The sequence below is a fragment of the Dasypus novemcinctus genome, chromosome 7, assembly GCF_030445035.2.
Source record: "Dasypus novemcinctus isolate mDasNov1 chromosome 7, mDasNov1.1.hap2, whole genome shotgun sequence".
In the NCBI taxonomy this organism is placed as follows: Eukaryota; Metazoa; Chordata; class Mammalia; order Cingulata; family Dasypodidae; genus Dasypus; species Dasypus novemcinctus.
In genome coordinates this window covers 46,087,630-46,099,830 of record NC_080679.1, presented here as the reverse complement: position 1 = coordinate 46,099,830, position 12,201 = coordinate 46,087,630, and the positions used below count along the sequence as shown (strand labels likewise).

Sequence of the window (12,201 nt, the reverse complement as noted above, 5' to 3'; positions counted from 1 at the left end):
CTCTGTTTTAAAGCATATTTTACTATAGCCATCTTTACAATATTGACAAGGCTACAATATATCTGGAAGTGGGAATAACTGATGCAGAGCTATACATATTTTTATAATCGAAAATTATTACATTGCTTTTTAAAGAAAATTTGAACAAAAGGTTGTAAGGTAATAGAAATATAATCCATTTTATATTTACCCTATGTTCCAAAAATGTCTTTAAATGATGAAATACGTTTAACTAGAAATAAATTTTTAATCATTTTTAAAATTTAGAATATGCATTTTAAAAATAGGCTTTGCCTTTCTCCAATCGATATACAAGATTAAAAGTTACAAAGAAATGAGATTATTAACATGTTTATGTACATCCAGAAACTGTATCAACTTAAATCCACAAAATAATTATCATTCAATAAGAAAGCTCCTGTAGTATCAACATTTTATATGGTAGGCTGTTTTATTGTGAAGTTTTATAAATCAACTAAATCTGTTTCCAAATTATCTATTATGCTATGGAGAGTAAGAAGCTTTCTTTTTAAAAAACTATTTAAAATTTTATTAGATATAAACTATTTTAACCCTTTTACTATTAAGGATTATAAATAGTATGCATTGATGATGAAATAAAGTCATCTTTATTTTTTGTTTGGGAAGCAACTAATGAGATCTTTGATATTACTAAAGTCAGATACAGCTCAAAGAAAGTAAGTAAAGCAGTTTGTTAAAATCAATCTATTATTCCTCACCAAGACAATTTTAGTTTATATCAAATTTGTAATAGATACTCAAATGTGAAGTATAGTCTCAGAAAACCTGAAAAGCAACCAGTGTCTTACACTAAAGGTATCGTTGGGCAACAGAATGGGGCAGTTTATGTCACATTCTGTTTTAATACAATACAGAAAAAATATTCTATATGATCGTTCAAAATTATATGGGAAAAAACACTTGTTTTAGTGAAACAATTGTCAACGATTATATTCTAAACTGTTTAGAGACTTCTTTCAATTTAGTGAATTTTATTAGGTGTTCAGAAAGAGATCCAAGTTTCAAAAGTCCAAGGTTTTTCTTTTCACATAAAGCTACTTTGAGAGCACATCCTCTCCAAGGATTTCCGAAAATTTTTCAATTAAGCATTATTGGCACACAAAACCATCTCGAAATTGGTTCCACTATATTCACTATGTATTTTTCTTTCTTCCAGATATACACTAAAAAATTATATGAGAAGTCCAAAGTTATCGCTCCTATCTCAGGACAACATAACACATTAATAAACCCCACTTTGAAAAAAGTGGGTCATAGAACTATCAAATTTCCTTCATTAAAGAATATGAGTCCCCAAAACTGAAGAGACACAAATCAAATCCATAGCTAAATAATTTTTAATGTAAAAATTGGGAGGATGAGGGCTTCTCCCGGGGAAAGGTTAGTATAAAGAACTAGGGCAAAACATCCTAAATGTCTACCATGAAGAAAAGAGTAATAACAAAAAAGGTAAAAGAAAAAATGTGTTATTTTATCAAATATATGTTTTTAACTCCTTAAAAAGGAGTGAACATTTAGAATTAAGTATTTATTCAGATATTCACACTATGGACACTTAGAACGTTTGGGTGAGAGCTTATCACTAAGACCTGTCAGGGTTTTTTTCATTTCAGGCAGGCTAGCAGAAGTTAATTATATTAAATGGGCAACTGGTGAAATATTTGGAAAAAAACTTAAAAATAAAAAAAATAAATTATGATAAACACACAAAAATGGCATGCCATGTATAGTGTGTTTTATATGTAAAAAACAACTAAGCAAACCGGTATACAAACCCCAAAATATTTTAATAATGTTTACATTTCTCTCACATCTTTATTTCATAAAATTACTTTTCCTTACCATTTTAAAAGTAAGTAGCTGTATAAGTAGTAAAACCTGCAAAAGATTTTCTTTAAATAATAATGCATTTCTGGGAAGGGAGAATGTTTAATTAGCTACTCTGTTTTTACTCATGCTACAATCCATAACAAAGTTACACGAAGTCCTATTACTTTAAACTTTAAAGATAACTGTGGCATTAAATCCTTTAAGGGCCTGACAGATTGACGGTGAATCTTTATTTCCCACTTAAAGTGTCCCAGAAAATATTCTCAGTTGTTCCTCATTTATCTTGAAGTACTGTTCTAACTACAAAATAATACCAACACTCTTGCTAGTGCATCAGCGTGGCATTACTGTCCATAAAAGCAAACGCACCTAACTTTCATCTCTCCAACAGATACTCTGAGGCAAGCAAAAGAATTAAATCACTAAAGAGCTCTCTAGGAAAATCTAAAAACAGTTAGCTGGCTGTGACATAAACCTGCCAACACCTCAGCACACAGTGGCAAAGTGCCCAAAAAATGCCACCCTCTGGGTAAACCACTTTCTTGTCTTAACTCAAGATGAAGCTCACTAGTTGCAGATGAGAGGCGACAGGGGCATTATTTGGCAACCTGGAATTCACTTCCTGTAATCCTATACCGCGACAGAGCCTAATCAACCTGAACCCTGACACCAGGGCCATTATCACCGGGCCGCGGGCTGCGCGCGCCTCCCAGCTCGAGGCTGTTACCTCCCACGGCCTTGGCCACGGCGCCGTTGGGCCTCCCGCGGGCTCCCATGGGGCTGCCGTTCTGCTCCAGCCGGGCCACCTTCACCGGGGGGGGCCCCTTGACGTCCGGGCTGCCGCTCCGCCGGTCGGGGCTGTCCCGCAGGCACGGGCTCTCGCTCCGCCGCTCCATGCTGCTCCCACTCGGAGACAAAGTTCCCACCGGCAGGTCGCAATAAAACGTACAGGGACCTAGGAAGGGGGCGGGGGTAGGGAAGGGGGAGGGAAAAGAAAAAGAGGGAAAACCGCTCACACACGTGATAGACTTTCAAGCCAGTGGCAAAGCGCTGCACCACAGTCACACAAACTTCCTCCCACGCTGCCCGAGGGGCCAGAGTCAGGAAGCCAGTCCTAATTTTACACGGGGGCCCGAAGCTAGCCCAGAGCTTGAGTGCTGAGACTCAGCCTAGTCTTTCTTTACTCCCCAGGAACTGGCCCTGGGTGGCTCGGCCGAGATCCCCAGGGGTGCCCAGGAGGGACCCATTCATTGATTGGGACGGGTTGGCATAAACCATTCTCGGGTACAGCAGCCTCGCAATCTGTCTGGGGGACCGGGGCTGCGGAAGATACGAACTTCAGAAAGACACTTCACCCACTGGGGAGTGGGAGTGTACACAAGTTCATTAAGCACATGATGAATGCTCTGCAAATGACAACGCAAGGAGCAAAGATTGGGCAAAGGGACCCACTGAGTCCCGCTTTTTACCCACACAGAACAAGTCCTGAGACTCAGACTTCGCTCAAAATCAATCTTAAATCCACATCAATAAGCACGACAAAACTCTTGGAGGAAATTATCAAAATACCCTCCAGAATAACCTCCATCACAAGAGCGGGGGCTACAATCGTTATTTTGAAACGTTCTTATTTATGTTCTTATGATCCTGGGTATTTTTTAAAGCTTTTCGGCGGAAAACACAAAAACAACAAGCATTTAAATTCTTAGGTATAAGGAGCAGCCTTCGTCAATCCCAATTTTCAAAACCGCTCCAAAAAGTTTTCCTCTGCAGTCGCTTGGTTTGCAGCGCACTCCTCACCCTACCTGCAAGTCGCAGCACCCCTGGATTTTAGGGGGGCGGGGTGAAGGACACCTGATGAAACGGCGCTCGCTTTGCCGCCGACATCCCAGCGAAATAGGAACCCCACAGAACAAAGTGAGCTGGGAATCCTCGAGGGCGCTCTCGCCACGAGAAGATCCGCGTTGCCACGGGCCAAGACAAGGAAGGGTGGCAATAAGGAGGTGAGAGAAGAGATGTGAGAGATGCTATGAGGAGCGGGAGGGCTGTGGCTAGGGTTGCACCAGCAACCATTCTCCGTCTGCAAAGTCGGAGAGGGCGACAGCCGCGGAGAGTGAAGTTAGCCAGACCCGGGGCTTCCCCGAACTCCCCAGCGCCGTGCGGAAGCCCACGCCTGAAGTACTTACTGCTCACGGTCTGTCTGTAACTTGGCTGGCTGGGGCTCTGTCCATGGAGCAAAAGTAGAGAATCCAGGGTGGAAGTTTCTGGTGCTTTGCTTTGTAGTGGTCTCCTAATCTTGCTTTCTCTTTGCTCCTTCCTCTTTCCTCTTCCCCAGGTTCTAACGTTTAAGGTCCTGGGTCAGGGTGTCTTCTTCTTGTGCAGAGATGGTTGTTAAGATGATGATGGGAGGGGGCAAGGGGGAGGAGGAGGAGAGGGAAAGGAGGACTCCTCCAAAGGGACACCGGAGGAGAGGGGGAGGGGGCGGCGGAGGAGGGAGGAAGAGAAAAGGGGGCTGAAAAACTCCTTCTCACACCTTCGAGGAGACCCGTTCTGGGGAGAAAGGGCTGAGAACCGAGAGGCGGCGGCGGCAGCGGGCCGGGGCTGCTGGTTCCCAGGGCCGCTAGCTCGGGAGGAGGCGCGACCGGAGCAGCCAGGCTGATGCCACCGAAAAAGCAGGGACGCGGACCGCGCGAGGGAGAGAGCGCGGCGGCCGCCCGAGCTGTCACCTCCAACCTCTTCCCCTCTTGGCCGCCGCCGCCAGCAGCCAGAGCCGGACTCACTGACAAGCCGCAGAGAGAGACACACTGAGAGGGAGATGATTATTAGTTGCGTTGAGTCATCAGGCAAAGTGAGTCCTTTTGGGTTGTCCTCGGTTTCCGATTTCTCCCCCTCCCCCTTTCCGTCCCAGAGCTAACGCCTTCAAAATAATAATTTGGGATGGGGGTAGGGGAAGTCTCTAGGTTATTTCGGGATGGGGGTGGAGGGGACAGATCTAAACCCTAGCCAGACTGGTCCACCGCAATGAAAGAGGGGACTGGGGGGCGGGGAGGAGGGCTGGGAAGGTTGCGGGAGGAGGGGGGCCCCGCCTGGCAGGAAATTAAACATCAATCAATCCATCGCTGTGGGAGCGGAGACCCAACAGCGGCGGGGCTGCGGAGGAGACAGAGGGACAGGCGAAGGGCGGTTGGGAAGCAGGGAGGAGGAGGAAGGGAAGAGTCGGTGGTGGGAGCTTGGTGGCGAGGACCGCGTGCGGGAGGGGCGGGGCGGAAGAGAGATGACAGAGGACTGGGTGCGGCGTGAGGCAGTGGCCGCGGCCCGCGGGTGAAGCGACCCGGCACTAGCCGGTGCCCGGGCCGTGAATCTGGTTCTCCTCCTCGCGGTGGGTCCAGGGCGCGGCCGCCTCGCCCGACCCGTGGCGCGCCCGTCCCGGCGCGGAGGCGGCGGCGGCTACCAGGCGCGCGCCGGGTGCCGCGTCTCCCCGCGGAGGCGCAGACCAGCGCGCAGGAGGCGGCCGCCGCTCGCTCGGCTCCCGGCTCTGCCAACTGCAGCGAGTACTTTCGACTTGGGAGATAGGAGGGCGATCGCCTCCCCCACCCACCGCCTCCGCCCACCACCCACCGCCTCCGCCCCTCGGAACAACTTTTCGCGATGCCTGCGAGCTCCCCCTCGGCGCGGAGCCTGCCGTCCGGGTCCGAGGAGTAGACACGCTTCGCGCGGCCGGGTGCGCGGGGAAGGCCGCTTCTCCCTCAGAGCCGGCGCGGCCGCGGGTCCAGAACAATAGCCGGGGGGTCCGGAACAGCGGGAGCACGAGCACTGCCCGCCGGGCTGCGCGTGACACCGGAGCGGGGACTGTGTGGAGGGCGCAGGACTGGGGGCCTCCCTGGGTTGCGTCCCCGGAGCTCTCGCAACGCCGGCGACATGGCGAGCGGCGCAGCCTGGGCCGCCTGGAGGCCGTGGCGCGGCGGCGGCGAGGACGGCGGGGTGCCTGTCCTCGGGCGGCGGGGCTGGAGAGTCGGGGACTCCTAGCGGCTCGGGCCCTGGGCTGCGGGCGCAGGCAGCGCTGTTCAGTGGGAACCCGGCCTCCCCGCCCCGGGGGAGGCCGCGCGGGGGCGTCCCCAGCAGGTCTCGTAAAGACGCTTCTGAGCCACAAACTTTTGCCGACTCCCGCGGCCGCCGCCGCTACCGCCGCCCGCAGCCGGGCTCCGGCCACCGCGCTCATTTAAGGTGGCGCGGACACTAGCCGAATAGGCCAGCCTACCAGGGCGCTTTTGTCCCGGCGGTCCTGCTACTGAGCGGGGCCTCCTTAAGGAATGGCACGTGGGCAGGGGCCGCGGCCCCGGCGAGATGCCTGGGGCGCTGGAGGACACTCGCCGCCCGTACTGGGGCGGGAGGATGTGCGCGCGCCCACTCCAACCGTGAGGCCTGTGAGGCCACTTCAGCTGGTGACCCTTCCAGCGCCTCCCGCACACCTTGGCGCTACCTCCAAATTCTTGGACTCCCAGGACTCCCCCGCTATCTCACTACCAGAGTCAACGGTCCCCCTTAAGAAGCGTAGATGGTACGGCGGCGCCAGAGGGCCAAACTAAATTCGACTTCGGGAAACGCGCTCTGGGGGGCAAGTCTGGAAATCCTATTCCAGAGTAGGGACAGCGGGAAACCGCATCCGCCGAGCGTGCCCAGAACTAGACCTTCATCAGCTCACCGCACCCCCCTCGGTGGGCACAGCGTGCGCGCGGCCATTCCCTCAAAAGCAGGGGCCTGGGAGGCTGGGGATCCTCTGGAAAAGAAAAGGTCCCAGAAGCGAAACCTGCCCCTGGCTGGGGATCCTCTGGAAGAGAAAAGGTCCCAGAAGCGAAGCCAGTCCCTGGCCTAAGCCTCGGCGCCCAGATCCGGGTGAACCCCGCACCCAGACGCCGCCCACCAAGTTCCAAAAGAGCCGGGCGGAGAAAGGGCGCGAGCAGGACAGTAAACCTTTGGGGAGTCACCCTGGAGGTTTTAGACAGCGTTTCCCTTTTCTTGTTTTTCTTTCCCAAACCCCATTTCCCACAAACAAACATTTTAGAGAAAATGCGCAATTCGAAGTCGGTGGAGAGCAAAATAATTCAAACAAATCAACCCGTGGTGGTAGCTAAAAGATTTTTGACTGCAAAGAAACAAACTGTAAGTTTGATCGACAGACTTTGTTGTTGTTGTTATCTGTAATATCACGTCGGAACGGGAAGGGGCGGCGGGGGTTTGCAAAAATCAACTTCCACCGTCAAACTTTGAGCTCGCTTTCGTAAGGGGGAAAGGCGCATTTCTTATTAATTTTTTAACGACGATAATAATGCTGTTTCTTTCCTTACCTTGGTGTTGAACTGCGGAATCCTCCGGATCAATGTCCAGAAACTTACAAGAATTGGTGATATTAGGACTTCAGTACTTCTGGAAAAAAAAAATGCAAATGGGTTAGCCAGGATCTTTCCTATCTGATTCGTCTCTATTATTATATCTGATGATGCGGATGGTTGGAGCGATTCAATCCCAAACCATTAATGAGCTATTTTATAAACACCACTGTCTTGAAGATCTTCATTTACATTTTGCGAAAGATTACTTCGCTAATCTCACAGACTTGTGTCAACAATATGACTACGGGACTTGTTACGCTCTTATAAACAAAACAGCCGTATTGTTAATTGGTTAATATTTCATAGAGTGTAAATATTTTATTATGTTTTGAGGGGAACTATTGATTCTAAATTATTAAACCCCTGAAAAGGACTCTTTAAATAAAGTATACAATTAAGTACAATTAAATGTACGTTTGGCTAGTCTGTTTTCAGATTCTGCACCCTTTTTAAATAAATTGATTTTCTCTTTATTGAAGTTACTTCTTGTCCGGCTTTAATAGTGAACAAATTATCATTGGGCAAAAAAAGCTCAAATTATCTAAAACTGCATTTAACATAGAGGAATATGTCAAATACGATGAATTGTTACCAGAAATGTATTTTGAATGTTTACAGGTTTACGTTTAGTGACGCATTTTACATATTTCTTTCGATTTAAAAAAAAAAGAGTTCTAGGAGGTATGTCCATTCTGGTTTTTTCCTTTGAAGTTGTCCCCAATAAAGGCCTTTTCTGTTTCAAATTACATACCCTTTTTGCCGCACAATTTTTGTACTGACCTTAATTCAACTGAAGAAGCGATTATTTCCAGCATGTTATATTTTGACAATAAGAAATATTTTAAATAATATTTTATCTTTCACTAGGATTTTAATTTTTAAAACAAATAAATTATGATGCTGATGATTCAAAAATTTTTCTTTGGTTTCGTTTTTATTCCTCAAGTGGTTTATTTTCCAACATTTTAAAAACAAAATCACACTCAAGAATTGGTTTTAATTACGTTTGTCTTTTTTAAAATACTTTGATCCAAAACTCATTTTTGCGCATTAAGTGATGCTTTGCTACCGTGCTCAAAAGCATAAAGTTCACATTTGGGGAACAATTTTTACCCCTCACTTGCTTCTCACTGACGTTTTTGTCGAGAATCTGCCCAGACTCCCTCCCCCCACCCCCACTTCCCCCACTCCTAATATATTTTTCTTATGTCATTTACTGAGAGGCCGCCTGACTTTCATAATCACACGGAGATCAGTTACTTTAAAAATCAACGGATCTTCATACACTGTGCTTAAATATGCATGGCTTTTCTTATTTCCAAGTTCTCCTTTTCTCTCTATCTCCCCTCAGGCCTTTCTTCTTTCTCTTACAGCCTGTGCTTTTAATGGCAACATATCTTGATTTCTCCTCTGGAGACCGAGGTTTTTGCTGTGCGGAATCGCAACCCAGGCCAACCTTTCTTCCCCGCTATGCGCTGCCGATCAGCCTAGGCCCGACTGCCGAGGCGTGGGGTGCGGGATGCCAGGCACGGAACTCGGGCTCTCAGCCCGGACCCTGGCGTCTAAGAGCCCACCAATCCATCCCCAGGCTCCCGGGCTTTCAAGCCCGGTCACCCAGGCAAAGAGTCGTCCTGGCCTTGTGCTTCCTCTTAGAGAACACCGGAAAGTTGTGTCGCGTCTTCCGCGCTCGCCCCGACTCACGGGGAAAAACTCTATGGGAATTACCAGTTTCAAAAGCCTTCGACGCCTGCAGGGATCCGACACGTAGCTACCTCTTCCCCGAGGGCTTGCCCTGTGGGGGCGGGAGGAAGGCAGGAGAGGATCGTTTCTCTCAAATAAACCCCAGACCAGCCCTGAAGCCAATTTCCGCCCGTGGACTGTCCGTGGAGGGTTATATGACCAACGCTTTCGCGGGCCGCATGACTGCCCGGGGCTTGGTTGGAAATTGGATGGGACAGGAGCCCGGGGCCAGAACGCCCGGACTGGGACGCGCCTAGAGCCTAGAAAGACAGATCGACTAGGGTGGGCTCAAGCCCTTTCCCAGACTGCTCCAGAGCATCTGGGGACTGAGCAGAGTGCAGGGGGCGGGGGGCACTTACTTCGTTATCCTCACGCCTTCCTCGTTGGCATCAGAGCCGGGCAAACCCTAACCAGCGCCAGGCAGAGATAAATTGGTCCTGGCTGCCCCGGCGGCTCAGGGGGCCTGGGCGGGGGCGGAGCGCTGAGGACGACGTTCGGCCGCCTAAGGTAGGGGAAGTGGAGGTCCTGCTCCTGTTCGCAAACCAGCCAGAGGGACGGATCACCTTCCCTGGGACGGCGTGGAAAACTAGACCGCGTTAAGAGGGTGTGCGGTGCACCTAGGAGGCGGGAGGATCCGGGGTCAGGGGAGCCGACTTTGCAGCGGCCGGGAGGAAGGGAGGGGAGGCGAGGCCGGCTCGCGAGCTGCCTCAGGCGAGGACCCGGAGCTTGCCACACCGGGACCCCAGGTGTAGCGGGTGGGAGAGGGCGCCGGGGGTGGGCACTGCCTGCCCTGGATGAGGAAAGCGAGAGGCAAGTTTCGAAGCGGCGGCGTTGTTGGGTGCAGGGTCTGGGGTGCTTTCGGGGGGCCACGGGCGGGGAGGCCCGGGGAGGCCGAGGGCCTGCGGACTCCGAGCACTACCCGGCGACGCAGGGCAACGCCCCCGGGCTCCGGGTTCCTTCGTTCTTTTTCAGTGAAGAGCTTAATTGCTGGATCTCCTGCAGCAGCGCAGCGAGAGAATGACTACTCTGCTCATCTAGTTTATTTCTAGAAATCGATTTTAAACCAAGGGAGTAACGAGGCAAAGGCGGGAAGAAAAGGAAACGCCGAAGTAGCCGCCGCCCCCGCCCCGAAGCGCCAGGGTTGGACCCCGGAGTCCCGGCCCCGCCCGCTGCGTTTCCTGTGGGGAAACACGGAGCGGGGCGGAGGAGCTCGGTCCCATCTCCGCCTTCCCCGCCTAAGGCGACGGCGGAGAACCCGCTGCCTTAGGCTGGTCTCAGGGGCCCGCCACCCCGGAACCCGAGACTCTGCTGGGGCTCAGGTCGCGAGCCGAGCCGTCCTCTCCCGACAGCGCCACCGCGTGGGCTGCGGCCGAAACCTGCGGCGCCCGCCGAGCCCGCCGCGTTGGAGCCTGCTCTTCCGCGTCGCCCCGAGTCCCAGGAGTAAGGATGCGGCGGGGGACGGGCAGGACCCCGGGCCTGGGCACAAATCGCGCCGCCCAACACTGAAAACACGCCCGGCGAGCTCGAAACACTCCCTTCCACACTTTGCCCCAACCCCTTGTAAATAAAAAGTACACCTGGAAAGGCCAGGCCACGGCACCCCACTCACACCCCAGCTCCAGCAGGCGAGCGGTGCTACGCCGACAAATCGGCGAAGGGGATCCTAGCAGGGACTGGAAGGCCCAGGCAACCCCGTACGAGGCGGCGCGGGCCGCAGAAATTTCCCGAGCGCAATGCGGAGCTGGGCCCGCGCGCGCTGTTCTGGAACCACGCCGAAGGCGGCGAGAACCCTGGCTGCCGGACCCTAGGTCTCAGCCATTCTAATGGAACCGAGGACGAGGTGACAAGGCTATCCCGAGGTCCAAACCCGTCCGCAGTGGCGGCGAACCGACAGGATCCCGCGTAGGCGCCTCGCCTAGAACGTTCTCTCGATCACACGAAGCCTCTCAAACCCTTTGCAGTCCGTCAAGGCATGATCCCCAGGTGGTCCTCACACAGGCGTCCCAGGGCTCAGCTCCTCCCCACCCCGCGATGCCTTCCCTCCCGACCCTGCACCAAGGCCAGCAATGCTGGGCATCTCCTTGCGCTGGCCCGGCGCCACAACAGCACTTGAGCCCCCATAAGTTGGGCTTAAAGGACTTCGCTGGGTAGGTTGGGACTTATTTGTTTAAATAAATTCAACTGTTCACACACGCACACACACAAACACAAATTATGGGACTGTTGGCTATTGAAAATGACAACGGTCCAGAAACGTGTAAATTCACCGGGTATTCACCTGAATCCAAAGTTCACAACCCACATAAAACAGACACGAGTCCCGGACTCCTGAGCTGTCCATCACTCCGCAGCCGCCTGCCGCAACGCTCGCAGGTCCCGGGCTAACAGCGCCAACGCGCGCGCTCCAACCAGGGCGGTTGCTCAGCGGCACCCGAAATAATGGCAGCGCGGCTGGCTACCTGAGCTCCAGAGTTCCGCCACCGCCCGGCCTGCTCGCCCACACCCTTATCAGTGACTGTGATCTGGCCATTTCTAAAGTCTGATACGCCAAGACCTGCCCTAGGCCACGCGGAGCTTTTCCAGCTTGCCATGCCCGGCGCCCATGCCAAGGGGCTCACCTTGGCTGCTGCGCCCGCCTTCGCCCCTGTGCCCCTGCGCCGAGTCAGGAGCAGCTGGTCGGTGCGCCGACAGTGGCTACTCACCTCCAAGAGAAGACTGAGAGAGCCTGCAGCGTCGCTCGTCCAGCCCTGGGGCTGATTTAAATAACTAATAAGCTCAGAGAAATTTTACGAGGGGAACTTTTCCTTTTAGTATCAATAAAGTCTAGTAATTGGGTTTGTTGGTTACCTAAGCTCCAGTTTCTCTCTCGCTCGCATTTGCTCCCTCTCACTCATTCCGAGGAAGCATTTACAAAAACCGGCAACTGTATGTGCATGCGTTTGTGTGGAGGGGGGTGCGAGTGTGAGTGTGTGAAAGAAGTTGTTTCAAAAGTCCTTTGCCTCAAGAACAATTATCACTATCGTTCTGTGCTTGGAGAGTTTTGAAAGGTGAACAGTTTTTATTTCACAGGAGAAAAAAACGTTGACAACAATTCAAAAATAATATGAGGGAGGAGGATTTTAAAGATTTTCCCTTTGGATGTGATAGAAGGAAATTGACTTTGCTTGCCTAATAGTTCGCATTTTAATTATCTTTCTCC

The 12,201-nt window shown here is 51.5% G+C and overlaps 1 protein-coding gene across 4 annotated transcripts in view; it reads right to left on the bottom strand.

Annotated features, from left to right (window-relative positions):
- SATB2 (SATB homeobox 2) overlaps positions 1–11,886 on the bottom strand; it is a 211,028-nt gene extending 199,142 nt beyond the window's left edge. Inside the window, exons 1-3 of one of the 4 annotated variants that reach the window (XM_004458956.4) lie at positions 11,705–11,886; positions 7,218–7,296; positions 2,600–2,827 (exon numbers count right to left, since the gene is read on the bottom strand). In XM_004458956.4, coding sequence (XP_004459013.1) covers positions 2,600–2,768 — 169 coding nt within the window. In that variant the 5' untranslated portion in view covers positions 2,769–2,827; positions 7,218–7,296; positions 11,705–11,886. Of the gene's footprint in view, positions 1–2,599; positions 2,828–4,058; positions 6,054–7,217; positions 7,297–11,620 lie in introns of those variants that run through there. The other 3 variants (XM_004458951.4, XM_004458960.5, XM_071216206.1) reach the window with 3 other exon arrangements.
- Positions 11,887–12,201: the final 315 nt, after the last annotated feature.